Source organism: Annulohypoxylon truncatum (assembly GCF_022578515.1).
Source record: "Annulohypoxylon truncatum strain CBS 140777 unplaced genomic scaffold F4807scaffold_52, whole genome shotgun sequence".
In the NCBI taxonomy this organism is placed as follows: Eukaryota; Fungi; Ascomycota; class Sordariomycetes; order Xylariales; family Hypoxylaceae; genus Annulohypoxylon; species Annulohypoxylon truncatum.
The window spans coordinates 45,473-69,859 of record NW_025953838.1 but is presented as its reverse complement, the minus strand read 5'-3'; the positions used below and the strand labels follow the sequence as shown (position 1 = coordinate 69,859).

General features: G+C 49.6%; 10 protein-coding genes across 10 annotated transcripts; 3 read left to right on the top strand and 7 right to left on the bottom strand.

Annotated features, from left to right (window-relative positions):
• Positions 1-1,486: 1,486 nt before the first annotated feature.
• On the bottom strand, positions 1,487-3,530 carry F4807DRAFT_445979 (uncharacterized protein). Its single transcript, XM_047999778.1, has 4 exons — positions 2,946-3,530; positions 2,558-2,889; positions 2,271-2,489; positions 1,487-2,217 (listed from the first exon to the last, which is right to left on the bottom strand). The coding sequence occupies exons 1-4, from the start codon at positions 3,360-3,362 to the stop codon at positions 1,920-1,922; spliced, it is 1,266 nt and encodes a 421-aa protein (XP_047849241.1). The 5' UTR covers positions 3,363-3,530; the 3' UTR covers positions 1,487-1,919.
• A 424-nt stretch (positions 3,531-3,954) lies between these two features.
• F4807DRAFT_445977 (FAD/NAD(P)-binding domain-containing protein) lies at positions 3,955-6,059 on the bottom strand. Its single transcript, XM_047999777.1, has one exon. The coding sequence runs from the start codon at positions 5,644-5,646 to the stop codon at positions 4,159-4,161; it is 1,488 nt and encodes a 495-aa protein (XP_047849240.1). The 5' UTR covers positions 5,647-6,059; the 3' UTR covers positions 3,955-4,158.
• Positions 6,060-6,544: 485 nt separating this feature from the next.
• F4807DRAFT_445976 (programmed cell death protein 2) lies at positions 6,545-8,356 on the top strand. Its single transcript, XM_047999776.1, has 2 exons — positions 6,545-6,759; positions 6,817-8,356. The coding sequence occupies exons 1-2, from the start codon at positions 6,634-6,636 to the stop codon at positions 8,014-8,016; spliced, it is 1,326 nt and encodes a 441-aa protein (XP_047849239.1). The 5' UTR covers positions 6,545-6,633; the 3' UTR covers positions 8,017-8,356.
• Positions 8,349-9,751, bottom strand: F4807DRAFT_445974 (eukaryotic translation initiation factor 3 subunit K). Its single transcript, XM_047999775.1, has 2 exons — positions 9,486-9,751; positions 8,349-9,239 (listed from the first exon to the last, which is right to left on the bottom strand). The coding sequence occupies exons 1-2, from the start codon at positions 9,647-9,649 to the stop codon at positions 8,699-8,701; spliced, it is 705 nt and encodes a 234-aa protein (XP_047849238.1). The 5' UTR covers positions 9,650-9,751; the 3' UTR covers positions 8,349-8,698.
• A 103-nt stretch (positions 9,752-9,854) lies between these two features.
• On the bottom strand, positions 9,855-12,265 carry F4807DRAFT_445972 (BPG-independent). The gene is made up of 3 exons (XM_047999774.1): positions 11,845-12,265; positions 11,332-11,684; positions 9,855-11,277 (listed from the first exon to the last, which is right to left on the bottom strand). The coding sequence occupies exons 1-3, from the start codon at positions 11,873-11,875 to the stop codon at positions 10,099-10,101; spliced, it is 1,563 nt and encodes a 520-aa protein (XP_047849237.1). The 5' UTR covers positions 11,876-12,265; the 3' UTR covers positions 9,855-10,098.
• Positions 12,266-12,735: 470 nt separating this feature from the next.
• On the top strand, positions 12,736-13,260 carry F4807DRAFT_465359 (RNA polymerase II transcription mediator complex subunit 9-domain-containing protein; the record flags this gene model as incomplete). The annotated part of the gene is made up of 1 exon (XM_048002267.1): positions 12,736-13,260. The coding sequence occupies one exon, from the start codon at positions 12,736-12,738 to the stop codon at positions 13,258-13,260; it is 525 nt and encodes a 174-aa protein (XP_047849236.1).
• Positions 13,261-13,664: 404 nt separating this feature from the next.
• On the bottom strand, positions 13,665-14,980 carry F4807DRAFT_454436 (TBCC-domain-containing protein; the record flags this gene model as incomplete). Its single annotated transcript, XM_048000578.1, has 4 exons — positions 13,665-13,877; positions 13,932-14,588; positions 14,646-14,806; positions 14,863-14,980. The coding sequence occupies 4 exons, from the start codon at positions 14,978-14,980 to the stop codon at positions 13,665-13,667; spliced, it is 1,149 nt and encodes a 382-aa protein (XP_047849235.1).
• Positions 14,981-15,613: 633 nt separating this feature from the next.
• Positions 15,614-17,481, bottom strand: F4807DRAFT_445963 (uncharacterized protein). Its single transcript, XM_047999773.1, has 2 exons — positions 16,384-17,481; positions 15,614-16,249 (listed from the first exon to the last, which is right to left on the bottom strand). The coding sequence occupies exons 1-2, from the start codon at positions 16,915-16,917 to the stop codon at positions 15,974-15,976; spliced, it is 810 nt and encodes a 269-aa protein (XP_047849234.1). The 5' UTR covers positions 16,918-17,481; the 3' UTR covers positions 15,614-15,973.
• Positions 17,482-17,522: 41 nt separating this feature from the next.
• F4807DRAFT_445962 (PK beta-barrel-protein domain-containing protein-like protein) lies at positions 17,523-19,488 on the bottom strand. Its single transcript, XM_047999772.1, has one exon. The coding sequence runs from the start codon at positions 19,359-19,361 to the stop codon at positions 17,655-17,657; it is 1,707 nt and encodes a 568-aa protein (XP_047849233.1). The 5' UTR covers positions 19,362-19,488; the 3' UTR covers positions 17,523-17,654.
• A 1,243-nt stretch (positions 19,489-20,731) lies between these two features.
• On the top strand, positions 20,732-24,020 carry F4807DRAFT_454433 (uncharacterized protein; the record flags this gene model as incomplete). Its single annotated transcript, XM_048000577.1, has 3 exons — positions 20,732-21,649; positions 21,706-23,886; positions 23,949-24,020. 3 exons carry the CDS (start codon positions 20,732-20,734, stop codon positions 24,018-24,020), a joined length of 3,171 nt encoding a protein of 1,056 aa, XP_047849232.1.
• Between the last annotated feature and the right edge of the window lie 367 nt (positions 24,021-24,387).

The window sequence follows — 24,387 nt, the reverse complement described above, 5'->3', positions numbered from 1 at the left end:
ATTGGTGAGTTGGAATGTGGTGAGGATGAGGGAGGATTGTGAGTAGCAGTCACCGTTCCTTCTCCCTTTTTATATTTCGCGGCGGGAAGGAACAGCTCGGCAAGACAGGGCTTAGAGATTTCGGAATGGAAGGAACCGGATATCGGCGAGCGAATTTAGTATTTCGGAAGGAAGGTCTAGTGCCGGTTTGTGTATGATAGTGTCACTATTCACAGCAGGAGTGGCATCAGACGGCCAAGTATTCCGGAACAAGCGCCTGCCGATAACTCTATCGCAGCCGAAATATGCAAGAACTACCCACAAACCTGCTTGTCCTTGTAGGTGAGTCAGGCTTCACTCTTGCCGTGAGCGTCAGTAACCGGCTGTACTACCCGCAAGTCAGATCAGATATAACCTTCCATATCCACATGGCAGGTACAAACCGACAGCGTTACGTAGATGTGGATATGTTCAATATCGGCAGAGATACATCCCTTGGTAGAGTACTACTGGGTAATCAAAGACAAGCAGCAGATGTTAGAGTTCGGTACGATAGGAGCACAAGATATCTGCTGTATCACCGCGCAAATTGCCTCGAGGAGGTGTGGAAATGCACAGTATTGCTTTGTTTGGTCATATTTCGGATCATATCCGAACAGAAGGCTGAGTAACTCAACAAGCAACTGAAATACATGTAACACCCGAAGCAGTACCTGTTGATGTACATGGGTAAGGTGAGAAGGTCAAGCTTCAGATGGATATCCCAGTGCCGTGGTGTTGGAGCTTCCTGTAGGACACATTGTGGATGTTAAAGTTTGTGAAGCCAATGAATGACAAGGAATGTGGGAGAGCACTTGAGTGTGCTAAGGAAACTGTTGACTCTACTAGCTCTTATCTGAATTCCCATTTGCAAGTATGAAAGAACGTACAACCAACGAATCAATAGAATGAATCACCAAAACGTCACTCGTTACCTGCTAGGTAGCAAATAGAAGTTTGAATATCTGCAAAGGAAGTCGCCGGAGTGGAATATCCGGCTAGGCAATAGCGTCCAGGCCACTTGGTGTCCACAACAGGGGGCTACCAATTAGAAAGATGGGATCAGGGAATTTCCACGGGAGACAGTAGCGATTACCCACCTAGATAGGGAGATTACCTAAAGGTACTGTGAAAGGAAATTTTACGTCATGCTGAGAATGGGACTCCTTAGAAGGCAATATAGCTATATCGGTGCATATGTACTTGATATGTGGAGGGTATTGGAACTCTCCACTTGGCCCCCTTTAGAGCAATACCTAGCAGCTCCGGGTGTTTCACCGACTCAGCACGTATTCTTGTTCTCTTTGTGTTGCTTATCAGAAGTCCATCATCATGTAGGTAGGTTGTAGGTTTCTCGCTGACCGTGATCTACTAGTTGAGGGGGCTCTGGGAAAATAATTATTTAAAGCCCTGAAACAGTGGTTGACGCTAGAAATTGACAACTAATTCACTGTAGGCTCATATCGCATCGCCACAGTCGAGTTTCTACATAGATAATTCTATAAACATCGTCGCCGGTCGTGCCACAAAATAAAGGGGAGAGTAAGTAGAAGACCATTGCTCACAATATACCTAGGCTAAGACAGAGATTGAGCATCGTGAACGCGCCGATGAACTTGCCTAATTAGGCAACTCCAGCGGCGACTCTCTTGAATCCCCTAGTTTTCCTCTTTTTCTTTTGGTCCGCTTGTCATTATTTCGTTATTCCATTGTCTTTTTCTTTCGCGACACCGCCGGCGACAGGAAGGTTGCGTTGTTATACTAATCACGATGTTAGGCTAGATACAAGACGGCACCCATTCATCAAGAGCGACCGGTCGCACCGAAACCTTTCCTATTTTAAGTAAACCGACAATATCCACGCTCGATTGCACCTACACCAGAGCCGTTTCACTACCTACCTACGCCACGAGAGAATCATATGCGGAACAAAGCATGCCCTGCTTCCAGACACCTCGAAGATCGAGCGTATGATCAATATCCTCGAGAGGGTTTCCCTCTACCAAGACCAAATCCGCCCTCAGCCCTTCCACGATCCTACCCCTATCCTTCAAGCGCAACCTCTTGGCGACCAACGAAGTACCAGCTCTCAACGCTTCTTCGGGAGTAAACCCACACTTAGAAACCAGAGTAGCTAGTTCATGATGTGCGGAAAGTCCAAAAGCGGTTCCAAGCGCAGGGCCAGCGGAATCTGAGCCACTGAGGAGAGAAGGTTAGCCAGGTTTAGATACTCCAATACCAAGAATACTTACAGAATAACATCAATCCCCGCTGCTTTCAGCTCTCGGACGCTCTGGTAGGCGTATTTGACCCTTGATTTGTCGTTCGCAAGTGCCATACATCTGCAGAGGTTCTGCTTGCCTTGTGAATTCAAGAATTTTGATGCCCGAGGATCGTGAGCGTAGCTTTCTTGCTCTTGCTGACCTTCAGTTGTTAGGCTTCCCAGCGCTACTAAGGTTGGATTGCAATGTCTACAATCGAATATCAATTTCCGTACCCCTATTTCAACGAATCATCGAATTACAAGGGAGGTACATACGCATTGCTGGCCAGGTACGCATCGATAACCTCCTGAGTAGGTGGCTGATCGCAGAAAGTGTGAGTTAACCCGTCGATACCAAGACGCAAGACGTCCAACGTCCCCTGAAGACTCGTCGCATGGGCAACTGCGAGAAGGCCGTTTCGGTGAGCAATCTCAATGACATCTTTTTGCAATTCTAACGACGGCAAGGTCGGCTTCACAGACAACCCGTTACCATCTTCGTGCATCAGTTTTATATAATCCGCCTTATCTTCGATACGATCCCTAATAAAAGCCTCGACATCAGCCCTATTCTTTAGATCCGGCCAAGCTGCAACCTTAGCTAGCGTCTGAGTCCGTGTAAGCCTTGGCAAAACATAGTAGCGGGTCTGGGAAAGCCGCTGACCTCTTCAGATTTATCATGAGCGGTGATAACAGCTGCAGGCCATCCTCCTAGCACGGTGGCACCTTGGCTCGCAGTCTTGAAGTCGGCAGAGTTAGGATCATTGAGAGCTCGGTTTCTCAATTCGGCGAGGTTCTCGACTTCCTGATGCATGTCACAGACGGTGGTGACGCCGAATTTCAATGCCTGTCCCAGGACCGTGTTTTCCTCGTCAATGTGGGCGTGGATGTGCCCATCGATAATTCCAGGAATCAACGTATGCCCCGGCTTCGAAATAACGACCGTCGATGCATTCGGCGCTTCCAATGCTCCTTTAGACACTTCTTTGATCAAGCCATCCTCTACGAGCACGCTGCCGGACGGAATTTCATTTTCGCCGTCGAAGATACGAACATCCTTGATCAATAGCGCTGATGACATCGCTGGTGATATCGCTGGTGCTTATAAGAGGAATTGCGGGTGAAGTTGGGATATACGTTGTGTGATACTTTCGGGCGTGTTTCATGAGGCCGCTGTAGGTAACGGATCTGAGCACAAGATAATATCTAGCACCATCTGTCGAGGCATGAATACACTTATCTATCTGGCTTATACTTGTGAGGTGAAACATACCAAAAGCCACGTGGGGCGTGCGCACGACGCCCATCGGACATCCGAAACATTCGCTGGGAGCACGACATGACGTTGTGGAAGCCAGTCTCGGATAGCTCAAGAAATCAGTTGCGAAGAAGGCCGACGAAGTTGCTGACGCGAGCGAGGTAGGAAGCTATAAAACAGGACTACCAACATTTATCTAGGAATCTAGTTCCCTCCTTGCTCAACGACAATGCCTACGGTCGATATCGATTCTATATCCTACCTGTGCCGCATTCGCTGTTAAACTCCGACGCGGATTTTGGAATTTATTAAAGAACCGAGGATGCCATCTTGGCCACCATAATTTTAAATAAACAACCTTGCCGACGTCTATGCTGTTATGCAAGGTAGCTACCGTTATACTTTTTATGCTTCCCCCTGAACGAAGCCTCTGCGCCCTAGAAACTCGCCGTAAGACAGGTTACTAAGCTGCTTGTTTTCAAATGAATATGGTCGCTACCATTACTATAATACCTCCACACATTCTAGTACCATTAACATTGATTCCTGTCATTGACTCGAAACCTTGATTATGCCTCCAAGCAATTCTATCTCTTCTGTCATATAGCCTTAATCATTCTCATTCTATACACAGTCCCTCCGTCACACTCCCAAACTGTGCGTTCAGTATATCCCAGATATAACTCCTCTTATGATCCCAAATCCCCTCCCCAGCCTTCGGAAATACCCGATTGGCCGTCTGGATATAAGTCGACGAGAGCTTAAACACATCACCCTGCCGCATAGGCTCCGTGCTAGTGAGCCGGGGCACAGCAACTTCGGCACCGCGGCGCTTCATAACGCGGAGCAAGCGGACCAGGTGCTGGGCCATGACTTCGGCGCCCATGGTCCACGAGGCGTTCGCGTAGCCGATGACGAACATCAGGTTCGGCACGTCCTGGATCATGGACCCCTTCCAGGTGTACTTCGTCGCGGCGTCGAACTCCTCGCCGTCGATCGACAGCTTCATGCCCCCCGCGAACTGCAGCTTAAGCCCCGTGGCCGCGACGATGATGTCGGGCTTCAGCGATTGGCCGGAGGCGAGCTGGATCTCGGTCGGAGTGACGGTCGAGATGGTGTCCGTGACGACGTGGGCTTTGCCCGAGCGTAGCGCTGCGTAGAAGTCGCCCCCGGGACTGAGGCATAGCCGTTGCGCCCAGGGGTTGTATCTCGGGCTGAAGTGCGGGTTCACGCTTATATTTGCTGGGAGCTGTTCGGCGGCGCCGCGTTGCATCAGGGCCTTCACTTTGGCGGGATATTTCATGCAGTAGTTGTAGAACATCGTGCTGGTGATGATTGATCGTGCCCTCCTAAACCACGACTTGAGACTTGCGGGTAGGAAAAATTGCAGGAACCTTACTAGGAGGCCTTCCTGTCGCTCGTTCGGCTGGGACACGATGTAAGTCGGACTCCTCTGTAACATTGTTATGCTCTTGGCCTTCTCGGCCATTGAAGGTATTATGGTGACGGCCGTGGCACCGCTTCCGATTACGACCACATCTTTCCCCGCGTAGTCCAATTCCTTTGGCCAGAATTGCGGATGGATTACCGGTCCTTCGAAGCTATTTAATCCGGGGATCTTGGTGTCTAGGGGTTGCGAATAGTCGTAGTATCCGGTGCCGAGGACTATGAACTTACTACGATACGTCCGTGACTTTCCTTTGCTATTTGCCGTAGTGAGGGTCCAGGACTTAGACTTCGTGCTCCAATCTGCCGCGAGTACTTTACTATTGAAATGGATATTCTTGTCGATACCGTATTTTCCCGCTGAGTTTTGTAGATAGGCTCGAATTTGTTCTCCGTTTCCTAGCTTCTCGGCTCTTACCCACGGGTTCCAGGAGAAGGCAAATGTGACCATGTCAGAATCGGACCGTATGCCTGGATAGCGGAAGAGATCCCAAGTTCCGCCAATCCGACTCCGGCCATCTAAAATGGTGTATGAGGTTCTTGGAGCTTGAGTAGTGAGGTAATAAGCTGTATTGATACCGGATATTCCGGCTCCTATAATGATGACGTCGAAGTCGGTGGACGATGCGGAGCTCTCGGTCGATTTCTTGGATTCGCTCATCTTCAAGAGACTATGAAGCTGTTTACAAGAGGATAGGGTATAGGGGAATTAAACTCAATGGAAACTGGGACTGGATACCAATAGCTTCGGCTTTGTTTCAGAGTAACAGTACCTAGGTAAATAGATCACTTATAGCAAAAGTTAACACAACCACCGAGCCATTGAAACAACAATAGCAACACATAGGTGTATACTGAGATTTCAAATCAAGACAAGGCACCTCGGTAGGAATCTAGGCACAGACGAAAGGGGCCAAATGTGGCTACTTTACTTCCCTGATAGGACAATCCCTTGCGAAGAATTTTGCCCGTGGCCGGACGAAGCACAATAAACCATCGGGATATTGGTTAACCGTTTCATAAGGCTCAATAGCCGGCCCTGCCGACCTAACATCATACCATTCGTGGACGGACCATCTACCAGGGGGCGAGGTCACATTCCGAGCCTACGAAGGTATGACCTCGCACTCCAACTGTGAGTCGAAGTATGGGGTAATCTAACTATGTTCAGTATTTTTTTAGTCACGCTAAGTTCCTATTGTTGTTCAAAATCGTTACATAATACAAACAGAGTATTTCGGGCTAATAAAATCGGGGAAGGATGAAAGGAAGTAAAGGGCGGAGTACAAAGCAATAGGTCAACCTCGGTTTTCATTTAGATAGATTGTTCGCTTAAGATTTAGTACAGGCTTGAAGAGGCCTCCTAAAGTGAGGTCCGCAGGTATATGCATATTGAAGTTGTATTGACCATTATCGCCGAAACACGACCCCTATTTTAATTTATCTAATCCTTGCTTACCTAAACGGGTTTTCTTTGGCGCACAGACCACCTGAAGATTGCGAATCGATAAGCAAAGCCCCTCCGCGAAACTTTGGAAACGAACCCCTCCAAAGTCGATAAGAAAAAAAAGGTGGTCGCGACGACATTAAAAAGACAACGGACAACAAACAATCGACAACACTGTCGTATACAAGCAGAAACTACAAGATGGCGCCGTACGATAGCGACTCCTCTGCTGGAGAGGAGGACGACTTCACAGAGACCAATGTGCTTCTCGGGTATGCATCAAAAGACCCTGGCGACGAGACTATTAGTCGTCTGGGCGGCCGTCCTGTATGCGATATATCCATCTTATTAGTCTATTTTCACCAGCATTAACATCACTTACAGGAATGGCTTGATGAGAACACTCCACCATCAGCAGCGCTTGCAAGATGCAAGATATGCAAGGACTTGATGGTTCTCCTACTACAACTAGACGGCGAGCTACCGGAACGCTTTCCCGGTCACGAGCGGCGGTTATACGTCTTCTCCTGTCGGCGCAAGAGCTGTCGCCGAAGAGAGGGAAGTATCCGCAGTCTGCGCAGTGTGAGGATAGCACCCGGTAGCGCTGCCATAAATACTACCGCCAAAAACACCAAGGACAAAAAGGAAGAGAAGCCAAAGCCGAAAGAAGAAGCGCCAAAATCGCAACCACCGTCCAACCTAGGAGAGTCCCTTTTCGGCGCCAAAACAATGGGATCGCCATCCGGCTCCGCAAACCCATTCTCCACTACCGGTTCTTCCTCCGGGAGTAGCAATCCCTTCGCCAGCTCTAGCAACCCATTCAGCAGTCCCTCGGCACCGCCCAAGGAAACAAAACCCGAACCTAAGACCGAGTCCGCCCCACCATCAAATACAACGGAGGACGATATAAATGCCCTCCCCAAAACCTTCGCCGAAACCCTCTCCCTCAACAACACACAATCCCAACCCCCCTCAACCCCACCAGAGCCCTGGCCCGCCGCAGCACAGCAACCCTCCCCGTACCCAATCTCCTACCTCTCGGAAGCCGACTACGAGACCCTCGACCCAACCCCGGCCCCCGTCCCGCAGAACACGCGCATGGACGTCGACGCCGACACGCCCTCCGGCAAAGGCGGCAAGGAGGACCGCGAGGTCTTCGAATCGACCATGGACACCACGTTCCAGAAATTCGCGGACCGGCTGTCGCAGAACCCGGAGCAAGCCATCCGGTACGAGTTCGGGGGGCAGCCGTTGCTGTACTCGAAAACGGATGCCGTGGGGAAGCTGCTACACGTCGCGGTACCCGGGAATGGTAACGGGGTAACGACCACGGGTACGAGCATGCCCCGCTGCGCGAACTGCGGCGCCGCAAGGACGTTCGAGGTCCAGATGACGCCGCACGCGATCGCGGAGCTGGAGGCCGAGGAGCTGTCGCTCGAGGGAATGGACTGGGGGACTATTATCGTGGGCGTGTGCGAGCGGGATTGTCAGGCGCGGGGCGTGGCGGAGGGCCGGGTCGGGTACGTGGAGGAGTGGGCGGGCGTGCAGTGGGAGGAGTTGACGGGTGCTGGTGGGCGGCGGTAGTGATAATCCAAACGGTTAGGGGGAGTGGGAAAAGCCAATACGTGCATATGGTACAGTGTTATGGCGTGAGGCTTGCATGGCATGGGCTATGAAATAGGAGGACGTAAGTAGCTGAGGGTCTTATGCCGCGGAGCAGATGAGGATCAATCACCAACGTCTGATAATTCAATCGTGAACTTCTTGATACTGCCTTATTTCATCAGTAGATTAAGAGACCGTACGCTCATGTGGTCTAGGTAGTCTATTTCTATACTTACAAAGCGTAGAAATATAGGCATTTGTCTAGAAATAGACTCACAATAGAAATGCAAGTACGAGACCACGCAAATAGATTTGCATCAAATAAGACGAATTTATTCATATCATCATTTTTATTCATTTCCCACCTCTCATAACCGCCCATGTAGGTATATCTACCGACGGCAGGGACAAGTAAGCAAGCCGCACATCCAGCAAGTCAAAAGTTCGGAACCCCCGAACTGTCACCCGTAACGCCCAAGACGGTGGTATCTTCCCGTGTCTTTTCCCAATGCTGGTTTCGTAGGTCCACCGTCCCGTCCCCCTTCCCACCACTCATGGCTCCGACCATGACCGCATCCCCAGACGCGGAAAACCGGCCCAAGTATCTAGGTAGGCAGGTTAAACGGATTGATTGGTTTGGTTCGTTTGGTTAGTTAGACGATCAAACAGTCTCCTCCCAAGCCCGTCGAATAACCCTCGAGAACATATCCACGTTAACATCCTCGCGGACCTCGCTCTTCTTCGCCTCGTTCTCCGGGTTCTTCGGGATCTTCACGACGCCGCCCTCGACCTTCCATCCGGCGGTCTCAGTCACAAACTTGAGGGCGGCCTGGCCCTCCAGCCCTAACCACTGCTCGAGCACGCTCAGCTCGATCTCGCGGTAGGCGTGGGAGACGAGGGTGGCGATGCGGACGCGGATCAGCTCCTCGAAGCCGTCGATGTCGGTCGTCAGGTCCGCGTACAGGTCGTCCGAGTCCAGCGTCGCCCAGAACCGCGCGTACTGCGCCCCCTGCAGCTGCGTGTTCAGCTCCCGCAGCTTCGCGATCGCCTCCGGCAGCTCCGCCCGCGGGTTCGGCGCCATCAGGTGCGGCGGGATCAAGTGCAGCGCCAGCGCGAACTGCGGGGACGGGAAGCAGGTTAGGGCCTTGACGAGGATGTTGGTGATGACTTCGTCCTTAACGCGGTCGTTATTTAGCTGATACCTGGATTGTGGGAGGATATGTGGTTAGCTTGTCTGTGCCTTCTAGTACGGAGGAGAAGATGAGGCAAGAGTAGAGCAAATATAGGTCATGTTGGAAGGTCAGAGGCAAAATAGATAAACATCCCGAGCGGCGTGTTGCCGTTATGTCAGGTAATAGGAAACGTGTATAAATAGTTCGTCATTCCAACCAACAAAGACACAGGCACAGAAGCTAGAGAAAAGTCTCGTATCGAAAATCAAGACTTACAGCTTCAGCAACGTCCGGTTCGCATTAGAATCAGTCCATCTGTTCTCGCACTGCAGGCGCAGGTAGTCCTCAAGGTTACCGACAGCCTCGGGGTTGTACCGCTCGAGGCCGTTGATGATGTTTGTGATGTCCTCGGGACGCTCCTGGGGATCTTCTGAATCCATCTTGCAAGTTACTCGCCGGTGTTGAGTACGAAGCGAGTTCTTTTACGGTGGTGTGATGGAGGTTCAAGGAGAAAAGTCGGTTTTGGTGGGGCATCGATCAAGTTGGCGAAGTTGAAGAAGTTTTGGATTTGTGCTTGTGCGCGCTAGTCTGTAAAGGGTTAGGCGTGCCTAATAATTGTATAGCCCCACAACAACGAAAATATGCGTCTAAACCAGCTTATTACTAAGTTAACCTCGAAGTCTTAACACTCTGCTCATTAGTACGAGGACCTAATTTCTATAATTATGAGCCTAAAAACAAGAAAACAGATAAGTCCATTATAATAGCCGTGTTTATTGTTATTTTATACTACTGGTATCTCTACGCCTCCCAAACCATCTCTAATTCTACCAACTCCCCACATACCTACCCTATGCCCCAACTATGACTCTTAAGAAACTCATGCGATTTATTCAACAATCAAGAGACTAGATCCAGTCATGTCCTCAGGGACAGGAAGACCCATAGCGGTCAGGATAGTGGGAGCAACATCTCCCAGAACACCGTCGGTCTTCTTCAACGACCAACCCTTGGGCGCGTTGTCCATGATGAATGGAACCTTGTTGGTGGTGTGAGAAGTCTTGGGCTTGCCGTCGGGGAATTTCATCTCCTCGGCGTTTCCGTGATCAGCGGTGATGAAAAGGATGTAACCCTCCTTCTTACAAGCATCACGGATCACGCCAATAGCCTTGTCGGTAGCCTCGCATCCGATGATGGCCGCCTCGTACACGCCAGTGTGGCCAACCATATCTGGAGGAGCGAAGTTGTTCATTACGAACGGGAACTGCTGCTCGCTCAGTCGCTTAGCAACCTGCTTCGCAACACCAGCCGCGCTCATCTCAGGGGCCTTGTCGTAGGTCGGAACGCTCTTGTTGGAAGGCACCAGATCTTGGCTCTCGTCTCGGGTCTCCAAAGCAAAGACCTTCTCAACACCGCCGTTGAAGAAGAAAGTGACGTGGGCGTACTTCTCCGTCTCGGCTATGTGGACTTGCTTGACACCTTGTTTGCCCAGCCATTCAGCCAAAACATTGTCCATACGTTGAGGTTCGAAGGCAATCTCGAAGGGGTAGTCTGCCTTGTATTGCGTCATGGTGACCAAGTTAATCTTGGGGTAGGGGAAGTCGGGCCTGGGGGAACGGTCAACACCTCCGAGCAATTGGGTTATTTGTCGAACACGGTCCGATCGGTAGTTGAAGAAGAAAACCTCGTCACCATCCTTAATGCGAGCTTCTTGGCCACCGACGATAATGGGCTTGAGGAATTCATCATTCTCGCCCTTCTCATAACGTTCTTTGACGGTCTTGACTGGGTCAGAGCTCTCTTCTCCCTCGCCGAGAATCATACCCTTCAAAGCAAGCTCAACTCTCTCCCAGCGCTTATCTCGGTCCATAGCATAGTATCGACCAACAACGGTAGCAATCTCACCAATGCCAATTTCCTTTGCTGTTTCGACAAGCTCCTGCATATAGCCAGCTCCGGACTTGGGATCGGTGTCACGGCCGTCGCCAAAGAAGTGGATGTAGACCTTGGGAACTCCGGCAGCCTTGGCAGCCTTTAGGAGAGCGTAAAGGTGGGTTTGTTTGGAGTGCTAGAAAAGCGAGTCAGCAACACGACCGCATAGTTTTCAAACAAGTCAACATACAACACCGCCGTGAGAGACGAGACCACAGAGGTGAAGTCTACCAGAGCCATTCTTAGCTCTGTCTAAAACATTCTTGATAACCTTGTTGCCGGCCAATTCTCCCTTCTTGATGGTTAGGTCGATTCGGACGACATCTTGCCATACGACTCTTCCAGCACCGATGTTCAAGTGACCGACTTCGGAGTTGCCCATTAGACCCTCGGGAAGACCAACAGCGAGAGAAGAGGCTTCTAGTTCGGTGAATCCGGTAGCGCTCTTGGACAGCTCGTCCATGACGGGGGTCTTGGCGGCAGCGATGGCGTCTCCATTCTTGGGAGACTCGGCGGAGGGGATGCCCCAGCCGTCAATCACGACTGTAAGTTCGCAAGGCGTAAAATATTAGCCAGCAGATCTCGAGATAGATGAGTATGTAACAAACAAAAACGAAGTAATCAGGCTGTCTAGCTCTAGATATCTGAGCAGGAGGGGCAAGGGAGGCAGAAGAGGCAGAAGAGACAGGAGGTGTAGACGTACTCAAACAGGCCTTCTGCTTTGGTGTAGTCATTCTTAATTTCCTAATTCTTTTGATATCTTCTCTATTAACAATGCGAGTCTATTTGGTAAGATGAGGGGATTTAGGGGAAAAGAAGAAGAGAAATGTTGAGTTATTTTCTGCGGACGCAATGGCCTGGAGTTGTAAGTGTTGAGATGTTTCGCATGATGGTGGGCTGCTATGGATTATCACCTATGGTGGGGGGATTTTCTTAATGCTCCGTCCAATAATCCGCCTATCGATAATTATGTACGCATTATTCCCCTCAGTACATTTATAGGAGTACGTAAATTCCTCTATTTACGCATATGAATATTCAATTGAAGATGACTATATGCATTTCTTGACAATTTCTATAATTACTATAAATCTCAAGGTAATGAGATTTGAAAATAATTTACTGTGCATCCTACGCAGGTAGTTTGTTCTAAAGTGAATGTTGAATGCTCCAAGTCATAACTGCACGTACGGATAACCCCACTATACCAGGTTATCGAGGCGCCGGGCTGAATTTTTGTTTGACGTCAATGCACGTCGGAGAGACCCGCTTTAAGATCCGAGATAGCGGGACAGCGCAACCCTTGCCAGCCTGCCAGCTCTTTGTAGTAGCTACGACGCAATCAACAAATCAACATCAACGAGATTACCTCCGTCGACATTTAGCTCCGTTAATAACTTCGAACCTGCATTCAGCTCTCGCCTACTACACACAAGCCATCAAGGTTCACCATTATACATTACAGTATATCAGATTTGATCTTCCCGCCAATCAAGCATTACTAGATTCGATGTCTACTGGTTGCGATTCTCGCGTCTGAATCCAACCTCCTACCTTCAACCACCAATCGTCATAGCCCACAACCACAACCACAATGCCCTCCTCAACCCCCAAACCGCAACCCGTCGCCATGCCAGAGGGTCTCAACCCCGACACCCTCGACACCCTAACCGAGCTCGCCGTGCTCCTCAACCGTCTCCGCATGCCAACCAGCACCAACACCACAGGAGCCACCCCCAACGCCGCCGCCGCCTCCACACCCGCGCCCCCTCCACCACCTCCCCCTCCTCCTCCAACCTCCAACCAGCACCAACTACACCCGCACTCGCAACCGCAGACAGCGAACGGCGCGACGACTACAACGAACACGGGCGAGCTGTCCCTGAAGGAGATCCCGCCCGCGGCCGACGTCCTGAAGCACCGGTTCCAGCGGGCGCGGGCGCTGGTGCGCGGCCTCCCGGACGTGGGACGCGGCACGCGGGAGCAGGAGGCCGAGATCGCGGCGCTGGAGGCGCGGCTGGCGCGGCAGCGCGACATGCTCGCGCGCCTGAGGGAGATGGGCGCGCGGTTGGCGGTTGCGGATGAGGAGGGGGAGGGGGAGAAGATGGTTGTTGATTAACCTAAGCCGAGACGGACTCCGAGGCTGAGGGGGGTAAGCGGAGGTGATGCCTGAGGGAAAAGGGATAGGGGGTACGAAGGTAGATGGGGATAGCAAAGGGGGAAGATGGTGTAGGATGAAAAAAGGCGAATCATTACAGGCGCATGAATGGGAGTTACGGCGTTCGGATTATTATACCACGAGAAGCAGGGGTCATTTTGCATAGGAGTAACGGTTTTTTATTGATGAAAACTAGTACACTCTGACCACAATTCGATTCCATTCGTTGATTACAGAGTCTGGAAAAGCAAAAGTCGACGTAAACACCAACGCCATGCTAACCCCTTACTCGTGTATTACATCATATTTCGGATTAAGTCGTAGCAATGTACTAGGATACGAGGATTCGTATATCGGTAGGGTCGTCAGGAAGCTCGCGAGCCGAGAATGCCTGCTTTTCGTAATATATCATCTGTGCTAAGACTCGGGCTCCCGCACACCGAATTCTCCCAGACGTCTGCCGGGATGCGCTTGTCCTCAGCTAAAACGCTCCAGTTCGGCGATGGTTCGCTCTTTAACCACTTGAAGTCGTCTACCTGGTCCCATTGATTCTCACCTTTGACTTCTAACTTGGATGCCTGTTCCGAGAATTATCAGTAACGGAGTTAGTAGTAACCTCTACAGACACTCACATAGAACTCAGGTAACGGCGCAAATCGCATTCCCGAACAATCTTCGATGATGGGATGGCTTGCGCAGTGGAGATAAACGTCAACGTCCTTGCACTCATGTATGCGAACCTGCCGTGCGGCAACCACGACTATGCTGTTCTGCAGACCAGTTATGTGTACAGGTCCTGCGACGTGCCCGGCGATAATGAGGCTCTGCTTGATATTCTTCATAGCCAACCCAGCGAACGGCGCCCCCGTACTTGTAGCGACTGTCATATCTACAACGCATCGATCCAAGTTGGTCAAGCTACCAGAGGATGTAGCCCTCGAGGCTGTCGACGGAAGCATGATGTGTAATCCGGAGTGGTCATATATGGAGATGCTCTTCGCGTTGGAGAAACTCGGCTTTCTCACACCCGACTGTTGCTCAACATCTTCGTTGTAGTCCTTCGAGGACGTAGTCGCATCATTCGCGGCATTAATCGCATCACGTTTCGCCGCGTCGAGGACCGGCGACTGTTTCGACCCGACATTATTAAAGAAGGTACGTTGTCGCGGGTCAATCTGCGTCTCTGCACCGGGAGCTTGTTTAGAAGACTTTGACTTGAACTGAAAGCGTGACTTCGGCGCAAAACTGGCGGTGGTCTCGTTGAGCTTATCGGTGAGAGCTTTCATGGCCTATTTTATATATAAGAATCGGGGTCAATATTCACCAAGGCGGTTGGTGGGTGGTACCTGAGAGTACGCTCGTTGATCGTAGGCAGGGATATAGTCACCAGCGTCCATAACCTCGTTAGACAAACGGGAGATCCCTGCTAACACTGTATCTATGCAGTCTTGTCGCTCTCCGCCTACGTGAGAAATAGTTGCTAGGTCGTCGATCTGGCCCTGGATAGCTTGGTTAAGTTAGTCCGCGAGGGGGTTCACTCAACGCCGGCATAGCAATTCTCACCAGTTATTTCTGCTTGGAAGTAGCGAAAGAATTTCTCTTTGGGATCCGACATTTCGCGAGAATCGTGAGGTGAAGGGTTAGGATTAGGTCTAAATGGGATAAAAACTTGAGTTTCCATTTTGAAATGATCGCGTAGCTAATAACGAGTATACGATGAAATATTGTATTTTCAAAATTACCTTGAATTTCCTTGCTATCTATCTAGTATCTGAAGCTCCAGATTTGTAGAAGAGGAAGAAGATGGACGAGACCAATTATGGTGGCGAGGGTGACAGAGGATACATATATATTCGTTGGAGTCACTGTCGAATCACTAGGGGTGATGATTTGGCCGGCGGAAGTAGATAAAGATTGTTAAGGGTCACGATGATCGGAACATGGCGTCGCGGATCTTTCCTATTACACCTGCACTATGTCGTCGTTTGGTTGGAATGGTTGCATGGAATGGTTGCATGTAAGTGGCAAGACAAGCTCCAAGGCTGCAAAGAAGAAGTTGGAGAAAGCATACGATAAACTGGATAAGACACATGATGGAGGGGCATCGCTTCTATCGACTGGTTCGGCAAGATTCATCCACGGCGGGGTACATATGACACTCTACAATTGGCCAATAACCTCTCCACTGTCACTAAAATGCGCGGGCACCTACCTCTTCAGGGTCCGTACTACCCTGTCGGGAAAGTCCCGATCCGAGATCCGGGGAGTGACGTAGCTCTCATGCCATGCTGATCCCTTTCTTCAACGCCGTTTCCATCATCATATTTGTCAAGTCTCACCACCACTCTGTTTGATGCTTCACTTACCATCATACATACGGGTTGATAGGAAAGCCGAAGTAATACATATAATAATCAACATCAAAGCGTTTTACCAATTTCTATTTCGTTTCTATTTAGTAACCCCGAGATAAACGGGAGTCTTGTTACATCGAACGATATCCTCTGTCAACCGATGTCTATTCACCGAAACTAAGTCACGGGACAGCACATATATTGGAAAAACAGTCCCGATTTAGCGAGCTATTATGACGGGAAACTAAATGACAGCAGTCACTGGATGATGAGTCTTCCCGTGCCTCTCGTCCTCCATACGACTCCCTCCTTTTTACCTCTTACCGACCACAATTAGGGTTCGTACAGATAGTTGTCTCATGAATGTATCTGATCATGCCTCCCTCAATCCTAAAGAAATTGGTGCTCGAGGTCCCGTCCGGCTTGTCAGCGTCGATGAACGGGAAGTCATTGAAGATGTCTAGTCCGCCAACCTCCTCGTCGATCACGTACCTCCGGTTCTCAATCTTGAACGCCGAAGGGAATTGTGGCATCGTGCACGTGTTAGCCGTCGACCCCACTCTCCCAGTGTAAGAACCGCCCTCAAGGCGCGCGCACTAACAACATTAGGAGTCAGTAATTTCTTCTCTAGGAAAGAAATCTAGGAGTTTTAAGCACATCTCGGGAGTAAAAGCTTTCACTCTCAAGACAGCCCCTAAGGGGGCAAAAAGGAACACTCAATATTACATACCGGCGAACCATACGGCACCTTCACAGTCCCGTCTCCCCAGCTGTCAAGGTATGCATCACCAGCAGCCTTAATGACATCACGACTATCGCGTTGGTCCTCGGGGATGGGATCCCAGTTCTCTGTCTTAGTCCAATACAACTGGCCGGTGGCGTTGAAAGCCCAGTCGCCGTTGTTCGCAACGACGGACTGGATGGTCGTGATCTTGTCATCGGTGAACAGCATGCGCGTGGCGATTACGTACGGCTCTGCATTAGTGGCGGCCGAGATCTCCGTGAATGTCGCGCACTCGACGCTGTCGTGCAGGCTGCGGTTGAAATCGATCGTGATCGCTTGGCTCAGCACCCCCGTCGTGATGTCCATCGGCGCATCGTTCTCGAGATAGGTCACGTTCTCGGCGAGGGCGGGCATCGCCGGATCTCCTGCCGCTTGCGCTGTGATGTAAGCGTCCGTTGCTGCGATGAGCTGCTCGCGCGTGCATGCCGCCGAGGCGGAAGAGGCGAGCGCCGCGCCCAGCAGTAGAGTTGAGTAGATCATGACTTAACTGGATGTCTAGGGATTGGGGAGGTGCTTCCTAGTCTGAACATACCTACCTGTAAGTAGGGAGCCGGGCGTCGGTGATGTCGCATCATTTTATAAAGGGTAAAGCCGGAAAAGGAGGGGCTCCTGAATTTTTCCTAAGCCGCCTCATTTTGGCTTATATCCCGGCTTATTAAAAGAGTATGGCAGTTGCAATTGATGTGGATATGCTGCTATTTGCAGAACTGACAAGATACATACCTTAGGTAGGATATCCTCTCCTTGGCCACGTGAAGTTGGGGTATTTAGTTCATCGTTCATTTAATTGTCGAACTCGACAATAAATAAATTAGCCACCTGCATTCGATAATCATCAAGCGGAGAGTCTAGGCCGCAATGTGTTTATAACACAGGTGTTGCTCCTCCGCGGCGCGTAATGAACTGCGGTAGTTTAGCCGTCATCTCAGATTGCCGCCTTCCGAGTCGGACGAGGTGCGGCAGTCTACGAACCTCGGTACAATAAATACTAAATAATTGTGTCGTTGGCAGGATATGTTGCCTACTCACAGAATTATACCTACCTACAATAAGTAGAAACATAATTACTTAATCAATAAATACTAGGATTATTCTAAAAAGAAGTTTGGTATATGGGTATTAATCTACCGAATAGAATGTGTATGTTTATATGAGAATTATTCTATAGAGGTTAAACATTTGAAGCAGACCTCGGTTCTAAACCAAAGATAATTGGTCTAGCAATCAATCACGATTCGCCCCTTACCACGACTTACGCAGGACAGCATACTATTTTCCTTCTGCTCGTCCTCGAGGGCCGTGCCTTGATGGACGACTTCGCCCTTGCACACGTCTACCATGCAAGTTCCGCAGTTCCCTACGAGGCAAGATGAATCTATCTCAAAACCAGCCTCGTTGAGAATATCTAGCAGTGACTTCTCGCGAGGTACCTGAAGAACCTTGCCGGTGTTTTTTATTTCTGCTTCGAATGGCTCGCCAGTACCGGTTCCAGCCCCACCGAACTCTTCGAAATGGGTTTGGGATCGCGGATAACCCAGCTTTGTCGTGATTTCTTGGCATGCGGTCAGTAGTGATGATGGACCGCAGCAGTAGACTAGGGGCTTGAAGCAGTCGTCTCTACAATCGTTGGGTGACGGAATGATAGAAGAAACGTCCAATCGCCGACCTTCGTCCTTTGCGTAGACGGCAGTGTTTTTAGTTGGTAGCTGATCGAGGTACGCAGCCTCCTTTCTGCTCCGTACTGCGTAGTGTATCTCGAAGTTGGCGGATTTTTTCTCGAGGGTTCCAATCTCACCGATGAAAGCGGTAACACCAATGCCGCCCAGGATGAAAATGTGTTTCGTAGAACCACTTTCTTGGTCGTTGCTAATTATAGGCACGCTTGCATTGTGCCCCTTAGCCACTTCCAATACGTCGCCAACTTTTAGGTCATCGTGAAGAAACAAGGAACCTCCCCTTGAGTTGTCGTCCTTCGCAATCCCCAGTTCGAACGATCTCATATCGCCTGATACGACCGAATAAGCTCTCGTAAACTCGGAATCCGGCCCGAACCTGAGGCGCACATGGGGGAAACGCCCGAACTGCAAATCTTCCGAGTCAATATCTTGGTCCTCGGACTTGAAGACGAACCTTTGTACTCTCGGTGTTAGTCGAGTCTTCTCAACCAGTTTGTATGACTGCCAAAGCACTGCGAAATCGCCCAGGAGTCGGCCATCCATATTCTCAGTCCCCTTAGCAAGTCGTTTCTGGAATAAAGTGAGGAACTCCTTGCTAAGCCCTTCTAGTTGGATGATTTCGGTTATGGCCTCAATGTTGCTTGCATCCGTGTACAGGATATAGTGTATTCTTGAAAGTGACCAAAAGGGGTTAATACGCTCGATCAATTCTATCACATCACCTTCCTGGACCTCTCCGCCTTGGATTACGCGGTAATACCAGCCAGTGTATCCGGTACTCTGGATCAAACTAGACATTTTCTTATACTCGAAGCGGTGATTGAGCTTGTAGCAAGGTTGCCTGAGCATTGTGACCTGAATGATGGCTTCTGGCCCTAGACGAAACTTATCGCCAACGCAGAGATTGTCCTCTGAAAGGTGGGCCGAAGATATATTCTCACCAAAGGCGCCGACCTTGAACTTGTGTTCACGATCCGGCAAGATTTTCTTCCAATCTTCATAGTGGCGGGGGTCATATTGGTGAATGGCATTATCGGGGCTTTTGTGGTGGATGTACTGCCTCTCGTCGCCAGAAAAGCCGCCAGCAGTGAGCTGGATTTTTCCGCTTCGAGGCTGCTTGTTAATAGCCGAGGACAAACCTTTTACGCCTCCAAAAGGCCTAATCTTTCCCGTCCTCAAGCTTAGAACGACGTCTTTTGGCGGCAGTGGCGCTGGGCCAGAATCGAAACCGGTTGCTTGGGAACCCATGACCCGTGTGTGCTACCTATTGTTAAATCTTATTTTACCTCTTATCAAAACTTTATGTCGGATGTTCACTCGAGACAGGTACTAGATTACTAAGTAATGGACGTGTCTGACTCATACACAGTTTTTATTTCCTAGAGGATCCACCCAAGCTAACAGAATCGGCAATTCAGGGGTAAGGGATAATCCCGAAAGGATCGAGGGGTCGTCGATGGTTCTAACTTTATTGTACTATTTAAATAATAGTAGCTAAAGTTAAACAACTTTTTTTTCATATCACACTACTCTCTTAGCTCTTTTGTCTCGCGATAGTAAATTGTCTTTGATGGGCTTTCAAAATAGGAATAAGACAATGGGCTAGTGTTCTCACGCGTTTTTCTTATGCGGACAATCTACGCCACTAGAATCGGTGATCTTCAGTCACGGTAGTTGATTTCGTCCCCTCGAGAAGGCTGAACTCGGACGAAATCCACAGTCATATGGTTGACATCGACCGGAAACTTCCAGCCTACTTCCGCGGGACCTAAAACGTTAGGTCCATGACGAATCCGTGACGGCGGGTAGCATTAAGATCGGGTAGGTACATAATCAAGCTCCGTATTAAATCCACTTAACGCCCCCCTCCGCTTCACCAGCCCGGACTGACAACTGACAAATCTATTAAGTGAACCTTCTGGTGCGACTAAGCGCACTAAGAATTGGCCTCGTCCCATTATAGAGCGTCACCAATGTCGCTAATGCGGAGACGAGTAATGAAGAGCATCTCAGAGGAGTCTCGGCCTGCCACGGCCGCGAGCCATTCTCGATATGGTTCCTTGTGGCGTTAGGTCCCGCATCAAGACAGAATCTGAGGAAGGCAATTTCTTTGCAATGAATTCTCATCTTGAATATATTCATTTGTATACTCTAATGGGAAAAGTCGTTGGTACTTACATGCTATCTGCGAGCTTCCTTTTCGGATTAGATGGCTAGTAAGAACTGTCATCACCCTCTAAACTGTGACTCCCGGTGGTGTCGTGATGCCCCCGAAGGATGGATCGCCACCTTCGCGCCTCGGAGGGCAAGCATCCCGAGTGCAAGAACATGACCCAACAACGCTCGCCATAGCATCCCGAGCAGCCCGGGGAACTGAGCAACAAGGCATTCCCAAGCCCAGTCCGCCACCGGTTGCGCCCATTCAGGAATTCTTCCAGTGCATCGATTGGAACAAGACTTCCATCGGGCCAGTAGCTAATTGGGACTCGGTACTTCGCCATATGTCTCGCTTTCTCTTGGCCGACACAAGCCCGGCGGTGCTATTTTGGGGGGAGTCTTCCTGTATCATTTACAATGAAGCTTATCTACCCTTGTTGGGGAGCAAACACCCGTGCGCCATGGGAATGGACGCATGTAGTGTTTTCTCTACTATTTGGCAACAGTTAGCTGAGAAAATTACCGAGCAACGTCAAACATGTTGCACGGAAGCCTGTGAAGGGACCAGGATTCTAATCGGGGCAGACGGGCACCAGGAAGAGAATTATTTCGACTGGAAGTTGATTCCGGTTACCGATGATGACGGGATTGTCAGAGGATCGTACGGTATCCCCTCCAACAGGACAGAACAGGTTATTCAACAGCGACAAAACGAATGCATCCAGCGCGTGTGTCGTCATACCGGAACGGCGAACAATATGAAAGATCTTTGGAGTACGTTGCTAACAGGGATCAGCTATAATGATAAAGATATCCCCTTTGCGTTGTTGTATTCGCTGGATGCGCAGCTGAGTATCAGCGATCAGCCAAGCAATCCTAGCTACCCATGCCATCTGGAGGGAAGCATTGGCGTGGACGATCGTGGTCTGTTGGGGAAAGAATATATCGATCTGTCGTGCGATATCGATGGGTTCGCTCCAATCATGCTTAAGGCGCTTCGGCGTGACTCGATGTTGATATTAGAGGCTAGCGACCCGTCTTTACATCATCTCCTTAAAGGTATTAAATGCGAGGGACACAAATTATCTTCTGGACAGTTCGCCATCGTACCCATCAAAGATGATGGCAAGATAGCAGCGTTCGTGGTCGTTGGTCTAAATCCCTACAGGAGGTATAGCTCCCAGTTTTGTGAGTTCCTACAGCTCATCGCAGATGTTGCGGCGCCACAGATATCGCGAGCGCGATTGTCGGAAGAAGTTGCCCGCCATAACGAGTTAGCTAAGAGAGCTCAGCTGGATCGTAGGAGGAGCGATATGAGATTTTCACGGTTCGCGGAGTGGTCCATCGTAGGTTTAGCCGTTAGCGATGTAAATGGCAAGGTAATGTAAACATACTAATGTGAGCCGGCTAAGAGCTCAGACTGACACCTTGTTAGATTCTATATGCAAACGATGCATGGTATAAATTCTCCGGGTTGAGCCCAGCAGATCAGGAAGATCTGAGTTGGTTCGATAGCGTCGTTCCAGAAGATGCCGAACTACTCCGAGAATGGCAAAAGAAGGTGCTCAACGAGAAGAAAGGGGGGACATTTCAAATTCGCTCCAAGGAACCCTTCCGTCGAGGTCACATGTCTTCGGATCATCGTACAGGCATTTGCGCTTGTTATTCGGATTTAAATGAATGGGATGAAGTCGAAAGCGTCATGATCTTTACGATGGATATCAGCGAGCTTAAATGGACCGAACAACAACTGATCTCTCGTTCAAAAGAGCTCGAAGAATCAGAGCAGAAGTGGCGGAACTACGCGGAGCATTGCCCACTTGGGATTTGTCGGACAGATGGTGAGGGCTATGTCGAATATGGAAACAAGGCCTGGCTCGCGATTTATAGCTTCACCCAGGGTACTATTCCTAAAGGCCCATGCCCATGGCTGCCGTGGATTCGAGAGGACCATGTACAAGGCTACAAGGATATGTTTTCTCGACTTCAAAAATATCCTGGACCTGAATCCGTCGAGTTTCAGCTAGTCAACAAAACATATACTATCTCAGGCGGTGATAAAACCGTTACCAACGGAGCATACGTCGTCGCTACAGGGTTTTCTCAATTCAAAGAGGATGGAACAGTCGACTATATGGATTTCTGGGTAACCGACATCAGTGGGCAGAAAATGGCCGTCAAGGTCCTAACGGATAAAATGGAAGAAGCTATCAGGTCGAAGACACAGCAGGAACGTTTCATGGACATGATTAGCCACGAAATTCGAAACCCTCTATCGGCCGTCCTACACTGCAGCGAAGAGATAGTCGAGTCGATGAAGAGAGCTGCTCATGCGCTAGATTGGGAATTCAAGGATCATCAATCAACCCATAATCCACACCACTCCAGAAAGGAAAAAGCGGTCAAAAAGCAGATAGGAAATGCGCTGGATGCTGCAAGTACGATCATATACTGCGTGCAACATCAAAAGCAGATCGTTGACGACGTTCTGACGGTTTCCAAATTGGATTCTGATCTACTTGTTGTGTCCCCTATTCCAGTCCAGCCGATGGGACTTGTCCGCTCATCCCTGAAGATTTTTGACGCTGAGCTGAAAATGACGGATATCAAGCTGCTAATCATAGGGGATAGCTCGCTTTCCACACTCGACGTTGACTGGGTTCTCCTCGACCCCAACAGGTTTCTCCAAATTGTAATAAACCTCGTCACAAATGCCATCAAGTTCACCAAGACGTCAACAGCGAGGAGGATCGTCGTCACGGCAGCTGCTCATGAGCACCGCCCGCTCGAAAACGAACTCGGCGTAGAGTTCGTCCCTCATCGATATGCGCCCGTTACTCCTGTATCTGATGTCAAAGACTTCTGCGACTCGACTTCAGATGTTTTCATGTCCTTCTCCGTCAAAGATACGGGCAAGGGCCTAACCAAGGACGAGACAGCTCAGATATTCAACCGCTTTTCTCAAGCATCTCCAAAAACACATATAGAATATGGAGGTTCGGGTCTTGGTCTCTTCATCGCTCGTCAGATAACGGAGATGCTCGGAGGCGAAATAGGTATGGCTAGTAGTGCCGGTTCGGGCTGCACGTTTGCGTTTTACGTCAAGACCCGGAGGTGCAATACACCACCTTTGGCGCCGACGCCTAGAGAAGCTATCAGACTAAACCGGTCACTCAGCGTCACACCCGACGGGACGCCGATGACATCTAAGGAACTTGAATGGAGTAGTAGCACCCCGGAGACTCCGAAGGGCTCGGGCAGTTCAGGGTCCGAGGAATCGCATCTCAAGGTGCTCGTGGTCGAGGACAATCTGGTTAATCAAAAGGTGCTGTGCAAGCAATTGCGTAATCGGGATTTCCTTGTTAAGTCTGCCAATCATGGACAGGAGGCTCTCGACGCCGTACAAGCAACTTATGGCACCGACAAATCCTACGAACATAACCACTTTGATGTGATTCTGTGCGATATTGAGATGCCAGTTATGGATGGAATCGAATTTACCAAAGAGATTCGGAGACTCGAGGCAGAAGGTGAACTCCCTGGACACGTCCCGATTCTTGGAGTTACGGCCAACGTGCGCAGTAAGCAGGTTAGCGGTGCTATCGAAGTTGGCATGGTAAGTGAAAGCTAGAAGGCATGGTGTACAAGAATAGGGATGGTGCTAATATCAAGATATAGGACGGCGTAACCACAAAACCGTATCGCATCGAAGAACTCATCACACACATCGGCGGCGTTTGCGCCAAGTAATGATACTCAAAATACGTTTCACACTACACACATACCACGCATTGGATATTCATTTGATGTTTTCCGTCGTGTTATAATCTAAGGCACAATCGCCAATCGATCTCATTATTAGGAACCAGCTGTAAATATGGGATTTTCATGTCAAGGTCGTACGTATATCGTAATAAATGGAATTACCAGCTAGGAGTAAATATCTAAACTCGCCTCAACAAACATTACTATAGTAATAAACCTAATATTTTGTGCACCTACCTTAGTAAATGTCTGGCTGTTCGTATGTTCGTAAAGTTATGACTTATCATCGGGGCAAAGAAAAGGAATCATAAGACGTGTGAGATGTTTCTTAAGACTCCTAAATGACAATTAA